Raw genomic sequence first — 24256 nt, 5'->3', positions numbered from 1 at the left:
TTGTCGGCCAGGTAGCATGTGCAGAAAGATTTGTGGTATCTAATGTAGGAAGCAGGAACCTTAGAACATCTGGCCTTCATTCCTGTGCAGGACAAATCAGCTGCAACAGTATCAGGAGTTAGCAGCCTTTAAAGCCACATTCACTGAGCAGAAATTGTCCAAGTTGTGTCTGCATACGTTTAATATATATGTGTGTGTGTGTATTTGTTGTTGGTAGGGGTGTTGGTGGTGGTGCTTGTGGGGGTCTCCTCATATGTATTACCTACTATCTGAGAGAATGGCATTTAAGTCGATATTGCCTTCTTACACAATTTAAATATTCCGGTTTCCTCATATCCTTGTATTTAGTGTCTTGTGCTTTTGGCACTTCAATGCAAGATTGTGGCCAGTTTAGAGAGAACTTCTACTTCCAAGTTCTTCCAGGTGTGTCCTCTCCAGGTCAGTGGAATGAAGTCTACTCTTCTCTGTGACCATGAGGAATAGGGGAATGACTGTCATCCTATTCCCTCAACACTATATTTTAACTAATAATGTGTTATACTTTATTCTGGTAGTACTAATTGTCGTCCCTCTTCGCAGACTTCATTCCTATGTAGCCAGGTAAAGTTGGATCCAGCTGGGCAGCAGTTAACCATAGTCAAGATTAAAAAAAGAAAAAATTAAAATAGGAGGCTCACAGTAAGAGCCAATGAGTCAGAACTACTCTTGTTAAGAAATAACAGAAGGGGTAAAGAAACAGCCACATAAACCAGAGACTCCGTCAGCCTGAGATCAGAAGAATTAGATGGTGCCCGGCTACCAGCAATGACTGCCCTGACAGGGAACACAACAGAGAATCCCTGGTGGTGCAGGAGAAAAGTGGGATGCAGACCTCAAAGTCTAGTAAAAAGACCAAACTTGATGGTCTGACTGAGACTGGAGGGACCCCAGAGGTCATGGCCTCCGGATTCTTTGTTAGCCCAAAACTAAAATCGTTCCTGACGCCAACTCTTCAGACAAAGATTAGGCTGGACTATAAGACATAAAATGATACTGGTGAGGAGTGTGCTTCTTAGCTCAAGTAGACACATGAGACTGTTTGGGCAGGTCCTGTCTAGAGGTGAGATGAGAAGGCAGAGGAGGACAGGAGCGGGTTGAATGGGCACAGGAAATACTGAGTGGAGAGAAGGAGTGTGTGGTCACGTTTCAGGAAGAGCAAGTAGGGGTCATATAACAATGTGTGTGTAAGTTTTTGTATGAGAGTCTGACTTAAATTATAAACTTTCACTTAATGCACAATAAAAAAATTAAGAAAAGAAAAAGAAATAACAGAGGGATCGCAAAGTTTAGCAAAACTTTCAGGAGATTCCAGATAACATGAATTAAAGCAGTCAAAAGTTAGTATTCCAGAGTTAGAAAAGACAGAATAAGCAGATACAAAAAATACCCAGAAAACATGAACTTCAGGGCAGAAGGCAGTTCTGTTGTCCTCTTTTACTCCTTCCTGTCTCAGTGGGATGTGACCTGGAGTGTAAGGAGAGTGGGTTGAGCTGGTGAAGGAAAGGGTGCCAAGAGCTGTTTTGTTGAAACACTATGTGAATTTATAATCAAATTCACTATTTAGGTACATGGCTCTCAGCTACTTAACTATCAGCCTCAGGTTTTTCATCTGTAAAAATGGAGGTAACGATGCTTACCTCACAAGGCTGCTGTGAGGAAATGAGAGGACAAGCTTGAACTACCTCGACCGATTTTACTACCTGTTTTCGCTCCCTTCTCTTTTAGTTCATGGAAATGTTTGCTATTTTTGAATAGAAAGTCTTCCTTCATATAAGCATAACTAAAATATTGAGGGATTACAGTGTCTTATACCTAGTGATACCACGAGAGACATACCACAGTGGGTTGCTTTAAAGAGCACAAATTGATTTTCTCACAGTTCAGAAGGCTAGAAGTCCAAATTCAGGGTGTGGGTCTAGGGAGAGGTCTTTCCTTGTCTATTTCAGCTTCTAGTAAAAAAAAAAATGCTGCCAGCAATCCTCAGCGTGCCTGGATTTGTAGATGATCTCTCTCTGTCGTTAGCCTTCCTCTTCCCCTGTCCGTGTATTTATTCTGCTCTTTTCATAACTCAGAAGTGATTAGGTTTAGGATCCATCCTAACTCCTAATACGACCTTATTAATACAGCAAAGGAAAAACCCTATGTCCAAGCTGGATCATATCCCCAGGGGTAGGGATTAGGATTTGAGCACATATTTTATGGGATACAATTCAATCCATAATGCTATGTCAAAGCCATGCTAAGTTTATTTTAGTATTATCTGATTTAATTCTCATAGCAATCCCATGAATCTCATCTGCAGATGAGAACACTGAGGCGTTGAAAGTGTAACTGGTTTGCCTAGTGTCACATAGGTAGTAACTAATGAGGAGGGATTCAAAACCAGGTGGTTTGATTTGAGAACTTGACACTTCACAACCTGCTTCCTTATGTAAACATTTAATCAAAACATTAAAAATTGAAGGAAAAAATAGTATTAGGAAAGGAAAGTTTTCTTTTGCGCTGTGCTTAGATGTTGGTACGGTTGGCATAGCGTCACCTCATACCCTCTGTTCTATTTGATATTTAGGGTGGGAAGTTCAGTGTTCAATGAACTAAAAGAAAGCAGACTCTATCACTGTTATTCCATTTGCAGGTTTTTGTGAAATAAAGAAATACCAATGGTACTTTGGAAGAAATTAAGCAGCTATTGTAAAGGTAACTTTTAAATGTAACTACCAAACTAAGGAAAGACCCCTCAATGTAACAAAAGGCTTCCTTTCCCTTGTTTCCTTTGCTACAAAGGAGATGGTATCAGAACACCACGTCTTTCCAATGTACACCCAAAGAACAGTCTTTCGTAGCCCTGGTTGCACACCAGTGTCACCCAAAGCCTGTTGTAAAATACAGATTCTCCAGGTCTGATTGATCAGAACCCGGGTGGGCGGATGCCTAAAAAGCTCCCCCACGTCATTTTGGTGCAGACCAGAATTGGTTACCAAGGATTATATTGTAGAAGGAAAGAAGTTCTTGGCCTCTAAGCTCTCTGAAAGAGAGGCAGAGAGTGAGAGTCACCTGGTGAATATTCTGCAAATTGGGGGAAGTGCTTGTTAATTCTACCTACATTTTTTACCTTAACTAAATCCTGACGATGCTTGATGAGTGGACAGAAGGTGTTGCTTAATAAACTTCCATGGTGCTAAATACAGTCAGTGTGTTCTAGACTAGCACTATGGCTTTAAAATATTTTACAAGCCTCTGGAGCCCACTGTCTACATGCCACGTGTATGCTAGTTTGGTTTTAAGACAAGAGGCCTTAACAAGGTCTAAAAGGACCTGCATTCCTGGCCCCTACTTAGCTTTTCAGGTTTATCTCACTTTCCTGTGCCTTCTATTAGCGTGTCCCCCCACCCCCAATCCAGCAAACTCATGGCTCTGAAACTGCACATGTTGTATCCCCTTTGCTGGAACATTCCCTCCCACTACACACTGTTCTCTCTCCCTCCTTCTCTCTCTCTGTCTCTCTACTTCTTCACCTCTCTATACCTCAGTATCTATCTCTGTGTCTTCATCTAGTTAATCTCGAATTATCCTTTAAAGATCATTTAAATGAATTCTTCGAATAAGCCCCCCTTGTCTGCCCTCTTTGCACAGTCTAAGTCAGGTGACGGGTCCCACTTGTAATCTCTTATCTCTCTCTTTACCTTTTCTTTGCAGTGTTTTTCAGAGTCTGGTGTTACATACAAGGCTATTCATGAGATTATTTAATTTCTGTCTCCTATATTCAGATCTAGGTTTCATGAGTGGTGCCTGGGTCCCTTTTGTTCTTTGCTGCCTAGACCTAACCAAGTGCCCTTTTCCCGGTACAGGTTCAGATACTGTTTCTTGAATGAATGAAGTAGATGAAAGAGAGTCTATTTTCGGTCATCCCTTTCTTTTCCCCATCCATGGCAAAAAACTGGTTCACTCATTTACTTCAATAAAATGCTTTTTCATTCCTCCAATATGCCAAAGCCTGTGAGAATTAAATGATAAATGAGATATGGACTTTTTCTTGAGGTACTTAAGAGATATGTATTCAAATAACTATTACAGGAGACTACAAAGAAAACCACAAACTTTATTAGTAAGATCAAATACCACTCCTCCAAGGGCTCAAGGAAAGGAGACAGCATATGAGAAGAGGTTCGGTTACCTCACTTCCCTGAGACTTGTGTGCCCTCCAGAGTCAGCTAAATTTGAATTCCTAACATCATTTGACTCCAAGATACTTAGCCTATCTGTGCAGCATCTGTGAAATGGTTGATTAACTCTTGGAAAGGGAACACTATATTTAAAGTGTTTTAACCAGAATACTATCAGTTTCATGAAACTTAAGAAGATACAGTACAAATACAAATAAACACATGAAAAGATGTTCAACATCATTAACCATTACGGAAATGTAAAGTAAACCCACAATGAGATAGTGCTCCACACCTCTCAGAATGGCTAAAATAAAAATAGTGATAACACCAAATGCTGGTGTGGATGTGGAGACGCTGGATTATTCAGATATTGCTGGGGGTGGGGGTGAGTATGAAATGGTATTGCCACCCTGGGAAATAGTTTGACAGTTCCTTTAAAAATGAAACATGCAGCCACCGTACAGCCTAGCAATTCCACACCTGGGCATTTATCACACCAAAACCTGTACACAAATGTTTATAGCAGCTTTATTTGTTACAGCCAAACACCAGAAACAATCCAGATGTCCTTCAGCGAAGGAAAGGTTACAGCGTGGTACACACCCATACCATTGAGCACCACTAAGTCATACAAAGGAATGAATTATTGATACTGCAACAACCTGGATGAATCTCCAGAGAATTATGAGTGAAAAAAGACATTCCAAAAAGGTCACATACTGTATGATTCCATTTATATAATATTCTTGAAATGACCAAATTATAGAAATGGAGAACAGTTTAGTAGTTGCTACGGATTAAAGAGGTAGTGGGTTGGGAAGGAAGTTGGTGTGAATGTAAAAGAACAATATGAGGGATCCTCGTGGTGAGGGAAATGTTCTTCATCTTGACTATATCAATGCTAATATACTGGTTATGATATTGTAGTATAGCACTAGAAGACATTACAGGGTTCTCCAGAGAAAATCAGTAGGCGAGGGAGAGAGAGATTGATTTTAGGAATTGGCTCTCAGGATTGTGGGGACTGGCAAGTCTAACATCTGTAGGACAGGCCAGCAGGCTGGAAACTCAGGAAGGGGTTGATATTGTAGTCTTGACTCTGAAATCTGGCCAGTCTGGTGAGCTGGAAACTTGGGCAGGATTTCCATGTTACAGCCTTGAGACAGAATTCCTTTTTCTCCAGGAAACCTCAGCTTTTGCTCTTAAGGCCTTCAACTGATTGGATGTGGCCCATTCCCGTTATTAAATGGGATCTCTACTTAAAGTCTACTCATCGTAGATGTTAATCACATCTACAAGATATCTTCACAGCAACATCCAGACTGGCATTTGACCAAACAACTGAACACCATAGCTAACCCAAGCTGACACATAAAATTAACCATCTCATTACCATTGGCAGAAACTGAGTAAAAGGTACATGGAAACTGTATGTATTTCTAACAACACCATGTGAGGACGGTTTAATTTTTTAAAAAATTGAAACTGAGGGGAGAAGATATGTCAGTTAGTCAGTTACAGTTTGAACCTCAGAACTTTGAAATCATAATAACAAGTGATCGTGGCAACACTGGAATCCTCAGGCTCATGGATTTGTTTGAAGCACTCTGCCCAGTGCTGAGGACTGGACTGGTTTTCACTCCCAGGAGTTGAGGAAAAAAAAGATGTTTACGTCAATCCAAAAGCACCCCAAGCTTCTATGTGGTCTTTCAAGACTTAAGTGGACAAGGTAGTCTTTTAATATACTGTTTTTAATCATCAAAATAGACTGGGGATCACAGGAAGCGTTGGGTCTTGTTTCCTCTGAAATACATGAACTAATTCTTAACTTCAGCACTGGTTTCATGAAAAGCTACTCATATTCATTAGATATAGTGCTACTGAGCACAGAAGAACAGGCTTTACATTCTCAGGAGAGACAATTTCTTGGCTCCATGGGAGAGACTTTTCTGTAGGTCTATGAAAATGTCTTCCCTATTTATGAAAGCTTTTATGGTTTGTTCAACCTAGATGTTTTTCCTATCAAGGTCAGATACTCTTAGATATTATTTGGTTATAACTCAGCCAAATCATATCTAAGACCATTTTATTGATACTGTCTCATGTTTAGAAACTTTTTTTAGTGTTTCCAGTTTTATTTGATGTTCTTTATCAGTTTTCCCAGAAATCAAATATTGATTTAGTAAAGATGGGAATTAATCCTCAATGATCTAAATTTTCACGTTAACGTAAAACGAAACTGAAATTTCTTCTTCACAAATATCCATATCATTTTATCTATGTTGGGTTAGAAACTTTTTTTTTTTTTTAACTAAGTTCTAAGTGCTATTTGAATAAAAGCTGTCACGTCCATCACAGTCTTCTCCGCAGAGTATAGCAGAGGAACTTCTGTAGATTCAATAGTAGCTTATGGAATGGAATGAGACTTTTCAAAGGTATAAGTTGGTTTAAAAACATTAGGGAAATATGATTATATTTTTTCCTTAAGAAATACCGTAGATACTTTTCATTAAGACCATGTCAATGGTTACTTTTTTTATAATCAAGATTAACTAGTAGCAAATATTTGTGGACAACTTTAGAGTTTAAAACTACTTTTGATTTCTTAAACTTCATATTAAGTTTAATCACAAACCAAACCCACTGCCACTGAGTTGATTCCAACTCCTAGTGAACCCGTAAGGCTTCCAAGGCCGTAAACCTCTATGGAAACAGACTGCAACATCTTTCTTCCACAGAGCTGCTGGTGGTTTCGAACCACCAGCCTTTCAGTTAGCAGTTGATCAGTTTAACCACTGCACCACCAGGGCTCCTTTAAGTTTCATCAACCCGATTGACAACGAGCCCATTCTGCAACCCTGCAGGGCAGAGTAGAACTGCCCCGTAGGGTTTCCAGAGAGCTGCTCGTGGATTCAAACTGCCAGCCTTTTCGTTAGCAGCCGTATTACTTCACCACTGTACCACCAGGGCTCCCTTAAGTTTCATTATAATCCTCTAAATTGACAACATTTATTCCAGTTTACATGTTCTATCTTATTACTGTCACTGACATTTGCCAGATTAAATAAAGACTTGGTAATCTGAAATTTTTAAGTGACGATTTACATATATTGAGTATGCAAGATATAATATGTATTATATTATTAAGTTGAAAAGAGTATTTCCAAAGATACACTAAGGATAGCTCTCTGTGGCTCACAGCTCCAACCTCTGGGTACTTGGTTCTAACCCCGAGCTTTTGGCGTTGCTTTTTGCGTGATTCTTCTTTTTCATTAAATATAGCGATGTTGGCAGCTGGGCGGCTTTATCAGCCTGCTTTCTGACAGTGGCATTTTGAGGATCGAACAGCCTTCTTTAATTCTGTTCTCTTCCTGTCCCTTTCACTTTAAAGTCACATTGTTTCTGCTAATATAAAGTTTTCAAGAACTTTGTGGGTCTACCACGGATGTCACTGGCAATCACTTCATTAGACTCCACCCATCTTTCTGAGATACTTCCTTTTCTGGTTTTGGCTTCTGCTGAGATGGCTGATGGACAATGCCCAGAAGCTTCTTAGAGGCCCCTTAGAAGAGATCTGTGATTCATACCCTTAATCTCTTCAAAGAGGCTTTTGTATGACTGAACAGTCTTATCTTTTGATCTTTCTAATGTTTTAGCAAAAGATGTTACAATCACATGCTCAGCTTTTTATCTGTGCCACACTTTTAAAATCAATCTCTTAATTTTAGCATCTTTTGCCATTGGAATAGGCTGAGAATTTCCCAAATCATCGAGTTATGGTTCTTTTTTGTTGAATAGTTTTCTCACTTTATCTTTCTTTTCTCACACTTTACTATAAGTAGAGAGAAGAAACCAGGCCTGACCTTCAACAATTTGCTTGGAAATCTCCTCACCTAAATATCCAAGCTCATCAGTATTAAGTTCTACTTTCCACATAACTACAGAGCATAATTCCGTTAAGCTCTCTGCCCGTATATAACAAGAATCTCCCTTCCTCCAGTTTTCAAGAACATGTTCCTCAATTCTTTCTAGAACCTCTCCAGCAGTGCCTTTAAAGTCCATATTTCTACCAATAGTCTGTTTATAAATGATTCAGGTGTTCTCCAAGTCAACACAGGTTTTCTCTACAATGCTTCTCACCCTTTCTGAGCTCTCACCAGCAGAATTTTTAACATCCGTATTTCTATCACAGTCTGTTCAAGGGAATCTAGGCTTTTTCTATCATACTCCTCAAAATTCTCCCAACTTCCATGTACTGCCAATTCCAAAGCTACCTCTACATTTTTAAATATTTGTTACAGCAGCACCCACTTACAGGTGCCAAAATGTATATGAATTTTTTTATTGTAGCTGTAACAAATGACCACAAACTAAGTGGCTTAAAACAATAGAAATTTATTACCTCATAGTTTTTCTATGTCAGAAAGTCCAGGTGGACTTGGCTGGATCCTCTGCTTAGGGTCTCACAAGGTTGGTCAAGGTGTCTGCAGGCCCTTGTGAAAACTCTGCTTCCAAACTCATTCAAGTTTTTGGTCAAGTTCAGTCCCTTGAGGTGATAATACTGATGTGACTCTTTTCCTGCTGGCTGTCAGCCAGGGCTGACTTTTGCGCTTAGAGGCTGACTACTTTCCTGTTTCAAATGTGGTTCATTCCAGCAATGAGGGTCGAATCTCACTCACACTTCCAATCTCTCTAACTTCTTTCTGTGCCATCTCTCTAAATCCAGCTGGAAAAAGCTCTCTGTTTTTAAGCATTCATGCAATTAGATTGGACCCACCAGGATATTTCAGGATAATCTCCCTATTTTGAAGTTCATAACCTTAATTACATTTGCAAAGTCTCTTTTACTATGTGACATATTCATAGGTTCCAAGTTTAGGATTTAGGACAGAGGGGCATTCTGCCTTCCACAGTCCTACAAAGAAACTTTCCTCCCATTATTCTACCAACATTGTTCTTGTCAGGGTCCCCAGTGACCTTCAGGTTACTAAATCCGATTGTGAGTAACCATCTGCCTTGGCCTTCTGCAGCCTTTGACATGGCTGTTCTCACACTTCCTGTAGTAGTATCTACCCTTGACCTCTTAGTTTTCCTCTTCACTGAGAGTTCATGATCTGCTTTGATGTTTCTCCTTTTTCCCACCTCTCTGAGTTGCCATACCTCAGGGCTCTTTCTTTAAATATGCTCTGCATCTATACCAACTTCCTAAGTGACCTCATCTTTTCCAGTAGCTTTAAAAACTATAACCCAATGATTCCTAAACTTGAATTGGGGAGCCCTATTTTGGGGATTGAGATTGTAATTTCTAGCAATTGTGTCATCCACAACCTTTGGAATAAAACTCTAGCGTACATTTGACCATTGACTAGCTATTCTGTGGTTTGCGGTGTGTTGCAGGAAAAGTCGTTCCACTGAGGTGGACACCCACAGTGAGACAACTACGTTATCTGAAGGCCCCAATCGTACCCTGCTGATTCATGGCCCTGTGGAATTCAAAAGAGGCTGGAGAAGGCAGAAGCGACACCTCTTCCTCTTCAGTGATTTGTTGCTTGTGTCTAATTCCAAGTAAGTGTATTCTACTCACTCTTCTGATTATCGTTAGAATTGCATTCTCACTAACAAATTGCATTTTAATAGCCCTTACTATAAGCAAATACAACTTTTTTTTTTTTTTTTTGGCTTTTGATCTTTGATTTACTCAACAAATATGCATGAAGATCCTGCTCTGTATGGTGCCCGTGGAGAGAATACAGTGAAGAATATGACAGGAACGTCCCTCTTCTTTGAACCTTACAGAGAGATAATAAAAATAGAGGAGAGAAACACAGTTTGTGATTAGTGCTCCTGGGAAGAAGATATGTTGGGTGGCACTTGAAGTAGAAGATAGGACATGTTAGAAAAGGGGTCATCAGGAAGGTATCTGGTGGCAGCATTTAAATCCCTACCTATGGTTCGGGAAGCAGTTACCACTCCTAGATTTGGCAGCTAGCCATCTAGCATGAAGGAATGGCAGACCCTACAGTGGGTGTGGCTTCTCCCCTTTCAGGGAAGGCTCAAGGAAAGCCCATATGACTGGAGTCTGACACATGGGGGTGTGACCTCTGTTTTATGACACTTGAGAATTAGGTAAGGATCTGGTCACACAGGGTCTCAGTAACCTTTGGTGAGGAGTTTGGAATTTATTCTAGTAGAGTGACCATATCTGGCTTATATTTTTAGCATATTGCTCTGGCTGTTGGTAGATAATGGATTGGAGGGTAGGGAGACTAGTTAGGGGAGGCAGTAGTCCTGATGAATGAAAAAGAGGGCTGCATCTTGGGAGCGGAAATGAAAATGAAAGAGAAGCAGACAAATTTTGAATATATGTTGGAGATAGAGCCAACTGGGTACACTTTTACACCAACGCAATTTATACCCGCATTAGAACATGGTGATTGCTCAAGAAATATATGAAGGCGAGGAGGGGGAGTGGTGGTGGAAGGAATTGACTAACCTGGTCATCTGTTTATCTGCTCCATCTCCATTTTCATTATGACATATCGTGAAAGTGAAAGAATTATTCAGCATTGAAAATCTCATGAGGAAGGTATTTAGTCACTATGGAAAATAAAACTCTTTTCTTTTGCCTTTACCTTGGCTCCCATTTAAGGCCTGCCATGGATAAAATATGTCAGATTAAGTACTAATTTTGTCAGCTGCTATATTTAATGCAAATGACAATAATAACAGGTAGGATTTATCAAGGGCTTATTATGTGTCAGGTATTATGGTAAAGACTTTATATACCTAAGCTTGTCTCAGCCTTACAACCCCCCTGGGAGATGAGCTTGTTTTCCTTATTTTTCAGAATACCTTTATACTCAGAGGTCTAGTGGCCTCCCCCAGGGCACCATGTTAGTAATTACTGGAATGCACTTTTGAAACAGAACTATTTGAAAGCACAGGTTTTACCCTGTGGTTCTGTGGCCACCGTTCTTCCTTTCTTTTGGATTTCATAGAACATTCATAAGCATGTAGTTTGTCTCTCACCATTGAAATCAACCTTTCCTTTGGGTTAAGTAAAAGACTAATTCCATCTGTTTTGTATCTAGTAAGAAATAGAACAGAATGCTTAATAAACTAAAAAATTAATGACAAGTCCCCCCCGCCACCCCTCTGCTGCCATCGAAGTCAGCTACCAAAAAACAAGCAAACAAAAAACAGAGGCAATGATAAAGATATAAATGTCTTAGAATGCGTTATGAATGAGAGAAGTTGCCTACAGATATAACTGTGGATTGGTGTTCTCTTTAGAAGTAAAAAGAAAGGAAAAGACTCTGTGTCCAGGCCTTGGCTTTAAGAGAGGTCCACACCCAAGGGCTTGTACAGATTCCACATGGTTACAACCATAATCTCAGGATTTAGACTGCCTGAGTTCAAATCCCAGCACTGCTGTCTTGGCAAGTTACTTAACCTCTCTGTGAGTTTCTTCATCTAAAACCGCGGTAATAGAGACTATCTGATGTAGTTGTTTCAGGATTAAGTGGCATAATATTCATAAAATGTTTAGTGCTTGGCATATGATAAGTGCTCAATAAATGTTAGAGTAGAGTTGAAACTGTGTTCTGGGTTCTTAGATGGCTCCTTGGTTTGGTTTCCACTGTGGAGTAGATAATTTTGAAACTTTATTGAACTAAGGAGAGAATTCTAGAAATGGCTTCTTTGCAGGTCAATATATTTGGAAGTTGCGACGTAGTGTCTTGGGTATCTTTACACATTTAAGACCCATTGCTGTCAAGTCGATTCTGACTCATAGCGACCCTATAGGAAAGAGTAGAACTGCCCCATAGAGTTTCCAAAGAGCACCTTGTAGATTCCAACTGCCAACCTTTTGGTTAGTAGCCGTAGCTCTTAACCACTACGCCACTAGTGTTTCCTCTTTACACATAGATGCCTGTGCTCAAAAATACAAAATCTATAAAAGCAAGCAGATATGTGCTTCACCTTCCAAATGGCCATGCATTTTAGCTTTATAATACCTTCAGAGTTGCTATCCAGAAAAATGATTTTATATGATAGTTGAATGTTTTCTAAAAAATCTTCAAAGATACAGGAATAGGGTAAGAACTATTGACATAAAATGTACAAAGAAGCCACCTTGTATTACAAGGTGCTTTTCCATTATACTTATATTCAGTTGCTCTAAGCTGTGAATCTAGATTATCCTTCAGGTGTACCTCCTGCACGATTCTTTTCATTTTATAAATCCCATTGAAGAGTTTTAGCTCTAACCTGTCCTTGACTCAGTGGAGTCATAGGGATGTTTCCACATGAGGTGTCTTTGATCTTATTTTAGCTTGAGTGTCCCCACAAGGAGTTCTAAATAGTCATGAGTCCCAGAGCAATGTGCCCAGGTCCCCTAGGCATTCTTCAGAGGGCTGTAACTATTTAAATCTCAGGCCCACCTGACCGTTAAATTTGCAAATTAAGTCAGGGGACATAGTGGTTTTATGTCAGAGTTATAAGGGGGATTAAGCAGAAATTGTCAGAAAGCAATTTCATTGCTGACAAAATCAGTCATCTTCTGACTCTCCAGAGTTAAACGGAAGTGTGTTCATCACATATATATAAGACCTCTTGGCTTCTGGTCTGAATTTTATTTTTTTTTAATTTCCTTCAGTCTTTAGGCTATAGTTTCTCAATTTTAGCCAGAATCTAAGGAAAAATCATATGAACAATTCCTCAAGAGAGGAAATTTGAAACAACTTATGCTTTAAGGGCTACAAAAACTAAAGTTGAGAGCACATTTTAAATCAATTATGTCTTCCTCTCTTAAAAAAGTATTTTATGAATATTTTTATGAATCATAAATCATGTACTTTTTATCTTTGTTCAACCTCTCAAATACTTTTTGAAGTAAGCAAGTCATAAATAATGAATGAATGAATGTTTCCCTAAGAAAGTAATAATTTTGGTGACATAAACGGTAAAGCCCTTGACAGCTAGCCAAAAGGTTGCCAGTTTGAATCCACCCAGAGGCCCCTCAGGAGACAGTTCTGTCTGACTGCATCCAAAAGATCACAGCCTTGAAAGCCCTATGGAACAGTCCTGCTCTGCACACATTTAGTAGCCATGAGTTAGAAATGAGTCGTGGCAACTAACAACAACAACAATTTGAAAATTAGAAGTTCACAGAAGCTGGCTGAATGGACATGGGGAATACAGGGTGGAGAGGAATGTACTATCTCATTAGGGGGAGAGCAACTAGGAGTACATATCAAGGTGTATACAAATTTTTATATGAGAGACTGACTTGATTTGTAAACTTTCACTTAAAACAGTAAGAAAAGAAAAGAAAATTAAAAGTTTTGGTTCCCAGTCAATAGTCAGCACTGAGAACAATAAACCAGTCAGTCTGTGGTTACTTGCTTCCTTCAATGAAGTATTTTCAGGGCCCTCCTCAGCCAGGTTTCCATCAGCACTTAGGAAAGCCCCATCTGACCATTGACTGTGCTGTGCACCAAGGATAATAGAGATGAGGAAGGCATGCTTTGCTCTGGCACCATGAAAACTGATTTCTTACCATGAGCAAAGCTCTCCCTTGACATTTAAGAAACAAACTAACAGAGTTTCTGTTGGGTTATCTTCCTAGGTATAGAAAGACCTTCAAAATTAAAGACAAAATACCACTGAACACCATGTGGATGACAGACTGTGATGACACCAATGCCAAGAGGTCCCTTGTTTTGGGCTGGCCCACCGTGAACTTCACAGCCACCTTTAGGTAAGAAGCCCAGCTTGGCCCTGTATTTGTGTGGGTTAGCTATGTGAAGGGCATAGTCAGCTTTTCTAGAATGGAGAGAAAAATATAATTACATTTTTTCCTCTATTTTTTAAAAAGAAAACATTTTAATCTGAGTGTGTTTTAAAACCATGACTCACCGTTTACCTCCCATCAAGACACTTACATGCCTTCTATTTTCCCAGAGTTTTTTACTCAAATATGTGCAAATTGATAGTAAACAATGGGAACTATCAGAGCTACTCCCTTTGGTTTTGACCAAGTGGTTATAAAAAAGCTCTAAGAGCTACTTTGAGGAGTGAGTATTCAGGGTTCTGTTCAGATGACTGCATCCTAAGTCGGTTCTGGCATAAGTCAAATACCTCATTTTTTTTTTTTAAGTTTTCATGAGCATTGCCTTTTACTATCAGTATCTTTATAAATCTGGCAGTGTTTTGAAAAAAAAAAAGAAAAAACCGACTGCCGTTGAGTCAATTCTGACTCATAGAACAGTAAATCATAAAATGGAACATCTGCAAGTGAACATCTGAAAATGATAACATCAGCAAATTACGCCCTACAGCATATCACTAACAATAACATATACAAAAAAAATGGACAGTTAAGTGAAGTTGGTCGTTACCTGAATACGTTGTCAGTTGGGGACTATCTGTACTGGAATAGACCTTTCTTAAGAAAGTATCATTAAGTAGTCCAATTAAATTTGAAAAATTGCTTTTATGCTCCCAAATTAATTCCTTAAAGAAATAGTCATTAATCATACAAATAAAATCGATCATATTATCAATTACTCGGTTGCTTAAATCACTGTGATTACCTGATTGAGTGTCCAAGAAGGTGACAATGAAAAATAAAGGTATGATCCACAAAGTGCAGATTAATTTTCTAAGGTACATTTCTAGGCTTAGAATGGGAAATACCAACAGTCCGGCGTTCACAGTGACCAGGCAACACTTACATCTATCTACTCTTGTGAACAACGGCACCCCAAGCCCCGCACTTGTTTTACACAGAGCGTGAGTGTTCATCAAGTGCACTCAACACTCTTCTTTCTGACTTTTCCTCACCTCACTCCTTCACAGTCACACACATCATCTTTAAGTCAACTAAAATGTTTCCGAATTGTTCATCTATTAAACTGTAAAATGCAGCTGTTGACATAACAATTTTCAGAGCTTATTAGGAAGAAACATGTGTTCCTATTATCCTCTGCACGTCTTCTCTTCCATAATAGATTTCTGTAAAGATTATCAGTTGCTGTTATCCAACACCTCCTTCATGTTACAGATGAAGGGAAGCAGTTTAAATTGGGAATTCATGAAGTCTTTGATGAGGGAACAGAAAAAATTTCCATAGGTTGATACAGTGTTATTGGTTCTAAAGCTATGTGAATATGTATAAGGCATTTAAAACAGTGCCTGGCCCTGGTGCTTGGTGGTATTACTCTTCTACAAATGGGTGTGAGTAATTAGAGGCTGTGTACATGTGCGTATGCAGGTTAGGAGGCCAAGTGGAAGACCCCTTGTCTTGATGAAGTAGATCCTGAAATGGTGACTTGGGGAGAGGGAAGAGCTATTGCTGGTGGGAATGTAGAAGGGTGCAGCTGCTGTGGAAAAATGTGGTAGCTCTTCGAGAAGTTAAACAAAGAATTACCATGTTGTTGCTAGGTGCTGTCAAGTTGATTTCAACTCATAGAGTTTTCTAGGCTGTAATCTTTACGGGAGTAGATTCCTATGTCTTTTTCCCATGGGGCCGCTGGGTGGGTTTGAACCACCAACCTTTCATTTAGAAGCAGAACGCTTAGTCATTGCCCAACCACTCCTGGGTATACACTCAGAAGAATTGAAAACGTATTAAAAAAAAAAATGCATACAAATGTGCATAGCAGCACTGTTCACAATAGCCAAAATTTGGAAACAACCCTGATCTCCATCAACTGATAAATGGATAAACAAATGTGAAATATCCATACACCAGATATTTTTTTTTTTAGTAGGCCATAAAAAAGAATGAAGTACTGATCCATGCTACAACATGGATGAACTTTAAAAGATGATGCTAAGTGAAAAGAGCCAGACAGAAGGGACCATATATTTTGATTCCATTTATGTGAAATATCCAAAATAGAGACAGAAATCAGATTCATGATCGCCAGGGCCTAGGTAAAGGGGAGAATGGGAAGTGACTGCTTAATTGGTTGGGGGTTTTCTTTTGAGGCGAGGAAAATATTCTGGAACTAGATAGTGGTGATGTCTGTATAACATCGTGAAGGTACTAAATGCCATTTATGGTAAATGTTATGTGTCTTTTACCACAAATAAAATCTGATAAATGAGAAATCTACGTACAAATGAAGTTTAAAACACTTTAAGTCTGAATATTTGATGCTATAGTAACTTTAGCAGGGAAAATATCAATCATTAGTAATTTAGCAGTCAGTGAATTGATATTGATAAGAGGATCCTTCTAATTAAGGGTAAGTTTTCTAGGAAATAATTTAACATTTTACAATCCTGCTACCTGTATAAATAAATTAAATATTGAGTTTTTTTTTTTTTTTGTTTAAAGAGATATTCTTGTTTCTAGGCCAAGGTAGTTCCATCCGAATGCCAAATATCTTAAGTATGGTTTCATCTGAATAGTTCCGTACTTTATATTTGAGCAAGGCTCTAGGGGGCAGTGGTTAAGAGCTATAGCGTGCTATGGCTTTTAACCAAAATGTCGGCAGTTCAAATCCATCAGCCTCTTCTTGGAAACCCTGTGGAGCAGTTGTACTCTGTTCTGTAGGGTCGTTATGAGTCGGAATCGACTTAATGGCAAGGGGTTTGATTTTTTGGTTTTATATTTGAATAGCACTTTACGTTGTCTTTATCAATCAGAATCCACTCAAGGACAACAGGTAGGTGGGTATTAAGTTGTAAGAACGCCCTGAGGTATAATTAACTTTCTTTCCAATGGTGACAAGTGACGGTCACGGCTGTTAAATGTCCAGATAACTTGCGTCTATGGTTGCAATCCAGTGTTTAGATTTCAAACCACCTTCTGTCCCACTGTCAGATCTACTTCCTATCGCTGTAACGTTGCCAGTAAAAGCACAGGGTCACTCAAGGTCCAGGTGTGTGAAGCGCACCACTTACATGGGCATCCACAACAGTAGCAACTGGCTGCTGATATTTTATCAGGAATAGCAGTCATTACGATGTTAGTATAAGTGTCGCATACAGTTTAATTTTTTTTCCTTTTTTATTCATGCAGTTCTTCAGAACAAAAGGAACAATGGCGCTCTTCCCTTCGAAGGTATTTGTGATAAAAAATATAATCCGTGATAAATGATATTGAAAAATGCAGGTCTCTGCAAGGAAGTGTCCCCAATTATTCCTCCCTCCTTAGCAGAAATTGTTGTACTGTCCTCAAGTAATTTATTTAGATTTACTTTGGCTACTACTATAAATAATGTGCTCTTATTTACATGCCTGTTTCACTTATCTTGAGGCACTGGGACTACTATAAATAATGTGCTCTTATTCACAGGCATGTTTCACTTATTTTGGAGGCAGTTCTGGTTACCAGTCTCCTGTTTCCCTTCTCTCCAACTTAGACGTTGGGGCTAACTTTACTCCCAAAACATATATTAAATCTCCATGAATACAGGTTACTGTAGTGAGAAATTCACAAACCAACTGTTGCTGCCTACCCTTGAACCTAGGAAGGTTCTGGGCCCCCCAGTGCAGACAGGAAAGCTTTTAGGACCTAATCTGCTGCTCCAATCTCACATGACAGAGACCCCTTTATTTTCTAGGCCACGTCTTATTTTCCTGAAATAGTTTTGTATGTTTTCTTCTAATCCATCCTTTGATCTTGCTGAGTCTACCCACCTGCTTTTAAAATGGCATACAGTATATTGAAAATATTAGCAACATAGGTTGATTTTCAAATAAGCTATTGGCTAAATTAATACTCTTTTGGCTTTTATTGAATTCGTCTAGGTACATCAATCTAGCCAAAGAGAAAGACCACCCGAAGAGCATTCCCCTGAAAATCTTTACTGAGGACATCGAGAACTGTGCCTGTGTAAGTGTCTTTAAGCCCCTAAATTAAATTCCTTGTCTCTGACTTAGGCAGAAGGAGAGAGAGAGAAGGCATGGAGACAGTACCATGTGGAAAAGCATATGTCTTTGTAAAAGGCAAACAAGTGCTAGGCAATATGAAGCAAGAGGAATCCATGTTAGTTCCACTGTTTAGCTTTGAAAGAATTTTGCATGTTAAATGTCCTTCATGTTTCTCTGGATTTGTCTAATAGCAACCAGAGTGACTTGTGTTAACGAAGTGATTTCCACAAGGAGGTATTTCCTATCAGATTTGAGCACTGTCTTTCCAATTGTTACATACATACAGATTGGTTTTGGTTGTTTCTGCAGGTTTTTTTTTTTTTAACATTTTATTTGGAAATGGCCCTTTATTCTTAAATATTTATATATTTCCTAAGAGTAAGAATACTCTGTTACTTTACTGCCATACAGGTTCACTCTTGTCAGGTGAGACATAGATGTAGCGTGTGCATGATTCTTTAGAGCCATTTCCCTTTCTAAGGTCAGATATTGCATTTAGTTATGTCAAATGCAGAATAGTTTTGAAATATTCTTCATTCTGATGATTGTCAGGGATTGAATTGAACTGGAATGTGCGACTGTCTAAGGGATCAGTATGTTTGTACCTCTTTTGTTTATGCAAATGGAGGAAAAGCGTTTAGCCCCAGTTATTGTGTATCATTTGATTTCTGCGATTGCAGTGCAGTAGGCAAGATGCTCACACTGATGAGTAAGATGGATACGTCATGTTCTGAATATTTTTGTGACATTGTGGCCTGTCATAGTTTACAGCAACTGTAGATCCCACAAAACAGAATTTGTAGGTGAGAAAAGGAGGTAGTTCAAAACAGTTATTCCTGTTCAACAGCAAAAGGCATGTGGATGCCCTGACCTATTCCCAAGTGCCTGATGCCACTTCACGAAGGAGAGGAGACTCGAGAGTTCTCCTGTAGTGAAGCAAATGCTGGTCTCTGCCTGCTTTGTTTTCAATTGGTTCTGTTCAGAATTTTCATGGAAAATCACATTGGAATTAAAAAGAAAAACTTAAAAATAATATCTGCAGTGTGCTACATTCATTTTCTACGTTCGTCAGAGATCAGAGTTTTCCTCTGACTTTCATTCTTATGAGAGTTTCCTTAGCATTTTTCTATACTACACAGCTGATACCAACAAATTTTCTTAGTTTTCTTTTATCTGAAAATGTCTTTATTTCCCTTTCACTCATGAAGGTGTTTTCCCCCATACAGAATTTTGTTTGCAAGGCTGTTTTTTCCTTATAGCTCTTTAAAGCTATCCCACTGTCTTTTGGTCTCCATGCTTTCTGATGAGTAGTCCACGATCAGACAAATCATTGATCCTCTGTATGTGACTTATCATTTTTCTTTGACTGCTTTCAAGATTTTCTCTACATTTTTAGTTTTCAGCCATTTGACTATTATGTGCCAAAGCATGGTTTTCTTTTAATTTATTCTGTTTGAGGTTTACTGCACTGCTCCAAACTGTAAATTTATGTCTTCCATCAAGTTTGGAAAAATTTTAGCCATCATTACTTCAAACATTTTTTCTTCCCCATATTCTCTCTTCTCTCCTTCTGATAAAAGTATATTACACATTTTGATATTGTCCAGAGGTCCCTCACACTCTTTTAGTTATTTACTTTTATTCTTTTTTCTTCCTCAGTCGGAATCATTATTATGGATCTATTTTCAAATTCACTGACTCTTTCATTTGTCATCTATATTATGCTCTTTAGCACATCCAATAAATTCTTTCTTTCATGTATGTTTCAGGTAAATTTTTCATTTTAAAATGTTTTCTATTTCTATGCTGAGATTGCGTGTATTTTTATTTGATATGAACATATTTTCCTTTGTATCATTGAGAATCTGTGGAAAGAGGTGATGGAAAAGCTCAATATCATCAGTCAGAACAAGGCCAGGAGCTGACTGTGCAACAGACCATCCATTGCGCATATGCAAGTTCAAACTGAAACTGAAGAAAATTGGAGCAAGTCCACGAGAGCCAAAATATGACCTTCAGTATATCCCACCTGAATTACAGACCATCTCAAGCATAGATTTGATGCATTGAGCACTAGTGACTGAAGACCAGATGAGTTGTGGAATGACATCAAGGACATCCATCCATGAAGAAAACAAGAGGTCACTGAAAAGACAGGAAAAGATCAAGATGGATGTCAGAGGAGACCCTGAAACTTGCTCTTGAGTGTCAAGCAGCTAAAGCAAAAGGAAGATTTGATGAACTAAAAGAACTGAACAGGAAATTTCAAAGGGCCTCTCAAGAAGACAAATAAAGTATTATACTGACATGTGCAAAGAGCTGGAGATGGAAAACCAAAAGGGAAGAACACACTCAGGATTTCTCAAGGTGAAAGAACTGAAGAAAAAATTCAAGTCTCAAATTGAAATAGTGAAGGATTCCATGGGGAAAATATTAAACGACGCAGGAAGCATCAAAAGAAGATGGAAGGAATACACAGGGTCATTCTACCAAAAAGAATGAGTCAATATTCAACCATTTCAAGAGGTGGCATATGATCAGGAACGGAAGGTACTGAAGGAAGAAGTCCAAGCTGCTCTGAAGGCATTGGCGAAAAACAAGGCTCCAGGAATTGATGGAACATCAACTGAGATGTTTCAACAAACAGATGCAGCGCTGGAGGTGCTCACTCGTCTATGCCAAGAAATATGGAAGACAGCTTCCTGGCCAACTGACTGGAGGAGATCCATATTTATGCCTATTCCCAAGAAAGGTGATCCAACTAAATGTGGAAATTATAGAACAATATCATTAATATCACATGCAAGCAAAATTTAGCTAAACATCACTCAAAACCGGCTGTAGCAGTGTATCGATAGGGAACTGCCAGAAATTCAGGCCGGTTTCAGAAGAGGACGTGCAACCAGGAGTATCATTGCTAATGTCAGATGGATCCTGGCTGAAAGTAGAGAATACCAGAAGGCTGTTTGCCTGTGTTTCATTGACTATGCAAAGGCATTTGACTGTGTGGATCATAACAAACTATGGATAATATTGCAAAGCATGGGAATTCCACAACACTTAATTATGCTCATGAAGAACCTTTACATAAATCATGAGGCAGTGGTTCAGACAGAACAAGGGGATACTGATTGTTTTAAAGTCAGGAAAGGTGTGCATCAGGGTTGTATTCTTTCACCATACCTATTTAATCTGTATGCTGAACAAATAATCCGAGAAGCTAGACTATATGAAGAAGAACGGGGCATCAGGATTGGAGGAAGGCTCATTAACAGCCTGCATTATGCAGATGACACAACCTTTCTTGCTGAAAGTGAGGAGGGCTTGAAGCACTTACTAATGAGTATCAAAGACCACAGCCTTCAGTATGGGTTACACCTCAACATGAAGAAAACAAATGTCCTCCCAGCTGGACCAAAGAACAACATCATGATAAACGGAGAAGAGATTGAAGTTGCCAAGGATTTCATTTCACTTGGATCCACAATCAACAGCCATGGAAGCAGCAGTGAAGAAATCAAAAGATGCATTGGCAAATCTGCTGCAAAGGACCACTTCAAAGTGTTGAAGAGCAAAGATGCAACCCTAAAGACTAAGGTGCGCCTGACTCGTGCCATGGTATTTTCAATCACATCATATGCATGTGAAAGCTGGACAATGAATAAGGAAGACTGAAGAAGAGTTGACGCCTTTGAATTGTTGTGTTGGCGAAGAATATTGAATATACCATGGACTGCCAAAAGAACGAACAAATCTGTCTTGGAAGAAGTGTGACCAGAATGCTCCTTAGAGGCAAGGATACCAAGACTGCGTCTTCCATACTTTGGACATGTTGTCAGGAGGGATCAGTCCCTGGAGAAAGACATCATGCTTGGCAGAGTACAGGGTCAGTGGAAAAGAGGAAGACCCTCAACGAGGTGGATTGACACAGAGGCTGCAACAATGAGCTCAAGCTTAACAACGATTGTAAGGATGGTGCAGGACCAGGTAGTGTTTCGTTCTGTTGTGCATAGGGTTGCAATGAGTCAGAACCGAGTCAATAGCACCTAACAACAACAACATTCAGCATAGTTGTAATAGCTGCTCTTTGTCTCATGATTTGAACATGTGGGTCATTTGAGAGTTTACCTCAGTCCTTCAGACTTGGTCACATTTTCCTGGTTCTTCATACGTCAAGTAACACTTTAGCTCATAGAACAAAATAGCCATATTTGCATTTTTAATTAAATTATGCAAAAGGTTTTTTTTAATTCTTATTTGTTTACAAAGACATATTTATTAGAGTATATCTGATTTATTTACAAAGAGCAGCAGCAGGAAGAAATATACAGGTCCCTGGAATTCTTGTTTTGAACAGGTATGTTCCTCATGCTAAGAAAAACCATTATCTCACAAACGAAATAAATTAGGGAGGGATTATTAGCATTTCGAAAGAGATTTTCTACTTTATAAAAGATTTCATGGGAGAATTCCTTTCAATTAGATGGAAGGGTTTTCAGATATTTTAAGAAACAGCAGAACCTTTACTTCTAGTGAAATACCAAGCTAAACCCTCATGTGTGAAACCTTCTAGGCACTTTAGCAATTGTTGCTGTTGCTAGGTGTCATTGAGTTGGTTCCCAGTCACAGCAGCCCCATGTACAACAGAAAGAAACACTGCCTGGTCCTGGGCCATCCTCACAATCATTATGTTTGAGCCCATTGTTGCAGTCATTATGTCAGTCTATCTTGTTGGGATCTTCTTTTTCACTGAACTTCTCCTTTACCAAACATGATGTCCTTCTCCAGGGACTGGTCCCTCCTGATAACATGTCCACAGTACATGAGACAAAGTCTCACTGTCCTTGCTTCTAAGGATCATTCTGGCTGTACTTCCTCCAAGACACAATTGTTTGCTCTCCTGGCAGTCCATGGTATATTCAGTATTCTTCACCAACACCATGATTAAAATGCATCAGTTCTTCTTTGGTATTCCTTATTCATTGTCTAACTTTTGCATGCATGTGAGGCAACTGAAAATCCCTTAGCTTGGATCAGGCACACCTTAGTCTTTAAAGTGATATCTTTGCTTTTTCACACTTTAAGGAGGTCTTTGCAACAGATTTGCCCAATGTAATACATCATTTGATTTCTCGAGTCCTGCTTCTATGGGCATTGATTGTGGATCCAAGTAAGGGGGACTCCTCGATAACTTCAGTATTTTCTCCATTTAGAATGATAAACATCATGGTAAACTTTAGCAACAGGAAGCCCTAATGCCCCTGATTCTGGGTCCCTGAGCTCTACTTCTGGGTTCTGAGACACTTTTTCAGAATCCTTAGGGCTACTAGTAGCACAGTTTGAAATCAATGCATTTAAGATGGTTTTGTTTCTAAAAATTGAATTAACAAACAACTTTCAGGGACATCTGTCATATCAAGAAATTGGCTCATAAGAAAAAAAAAAAGAAAGGGCAAGTGATGAATTATGAAAGGGTTTCCTTTAGCTTTGTGTTTAATATCATTTTTGTTTCAAGGCCTGTGAGTGTCCACTTAGGCTGCTTATCTGCCCTCTTTAAGCACTGTTTACCAGAGGACATAGCTCTCAGTGTGGATTCATGTGCTAATACTGTAAAACCTATGTGCATATCTTAGTTACATGTCATAATCCTATTTTTAAATAATGTCTCTTAGAATTTCAATAGTTGAACAGATATCATCTCAGAATCCTCAGAGTCCCTTTCAGGTTGTTTTCTACAAATTATCTCCCTACTCCCATGGATCAATATCTCAATGTGAGGTGTAGTTGAGAGCTATTATAGATACCCCGTTCACTGGCAGAGTTGGAACAGAACTTAGATTTCTAAAATTGTCAGTCTTGTTTCAAACCATTGGCTTTATTTTTTTAATTCTGTTGTATTTTCAACGGTATTCAATAATAAAAACGTCAGTAGCCACTGTGCATGACTTAGAAAATGGCGACTGAATAGTCTTTTGAAAAGCATTTTTTATAGCCAGTTCTTATTCTGATGTTACCATAACTGTGGGTGAAATGCAAATCAATAAAGCCAGACTGTAAAAATAGAACTCAGGAAGAGAGAGAAAGGGTCCAAATTTCTCCGTTTTACATCGTCCCCTCCTTATGGAAATATTGTTGAGGGGCTGAGGACCAGTCCATGTGCC

At 39.0% G+C, this 24256-nt stretch overlaps 1 protein-coding gene across 1 annotated transcript in view; it reads left to right on the top strand.

Annotated features, from left to right (window-relative positions):
- Positions 1-2596: 2596 nt before the first annotated feature.
- Positions 2597-24256, top strand: part of LOC104845456 (rho GTPase-activating protein 20-like) — a 54178-nt gene continuing 32518 nt past the window's right edge. Inside the window, exons 1-5 of the mRNA XM_064285398.1 lie at positions 2597-2736; positions 9603-9770; positions 13837-13968; positions 17242-17283; positions 17973-18057. Of these exons, the coding sequence (XP_064141468.1) occupies positions 13883-13968; positions 17242-17283; positions 17973-18057 (213 nt within the window). The 5' untranslated portion in view covers positions 2597-2736; positions 9603-9770; positions 13837-13882. The remainder of the gene's footprint in view (positions 2737-9602; positions 9771-13836; positions 13969-17241; positions 17284-17972; positions 18058-24256) is intronic.

Source organism: Loxodonta africana, chromosome 5 (assembly GCF_030014295.1).
Source record: "Loxodonta africana isolate mLoxAfr1 chromosome 5, mLoxAfr1.hap2, whole genome shotgun sequence".
Classification (NCBI taxonomy): domain Eukaryota; kingdom Metazoa; phylum Chordata; class Mammalia; order Proboscidea; family Elephantidae; genus Loxodonta; species Loxodonta africana.
Note: the sequence above shows the minus strand (reverse complement) of the source record. Positions and strands in the feature narration are given on the sequence as shown.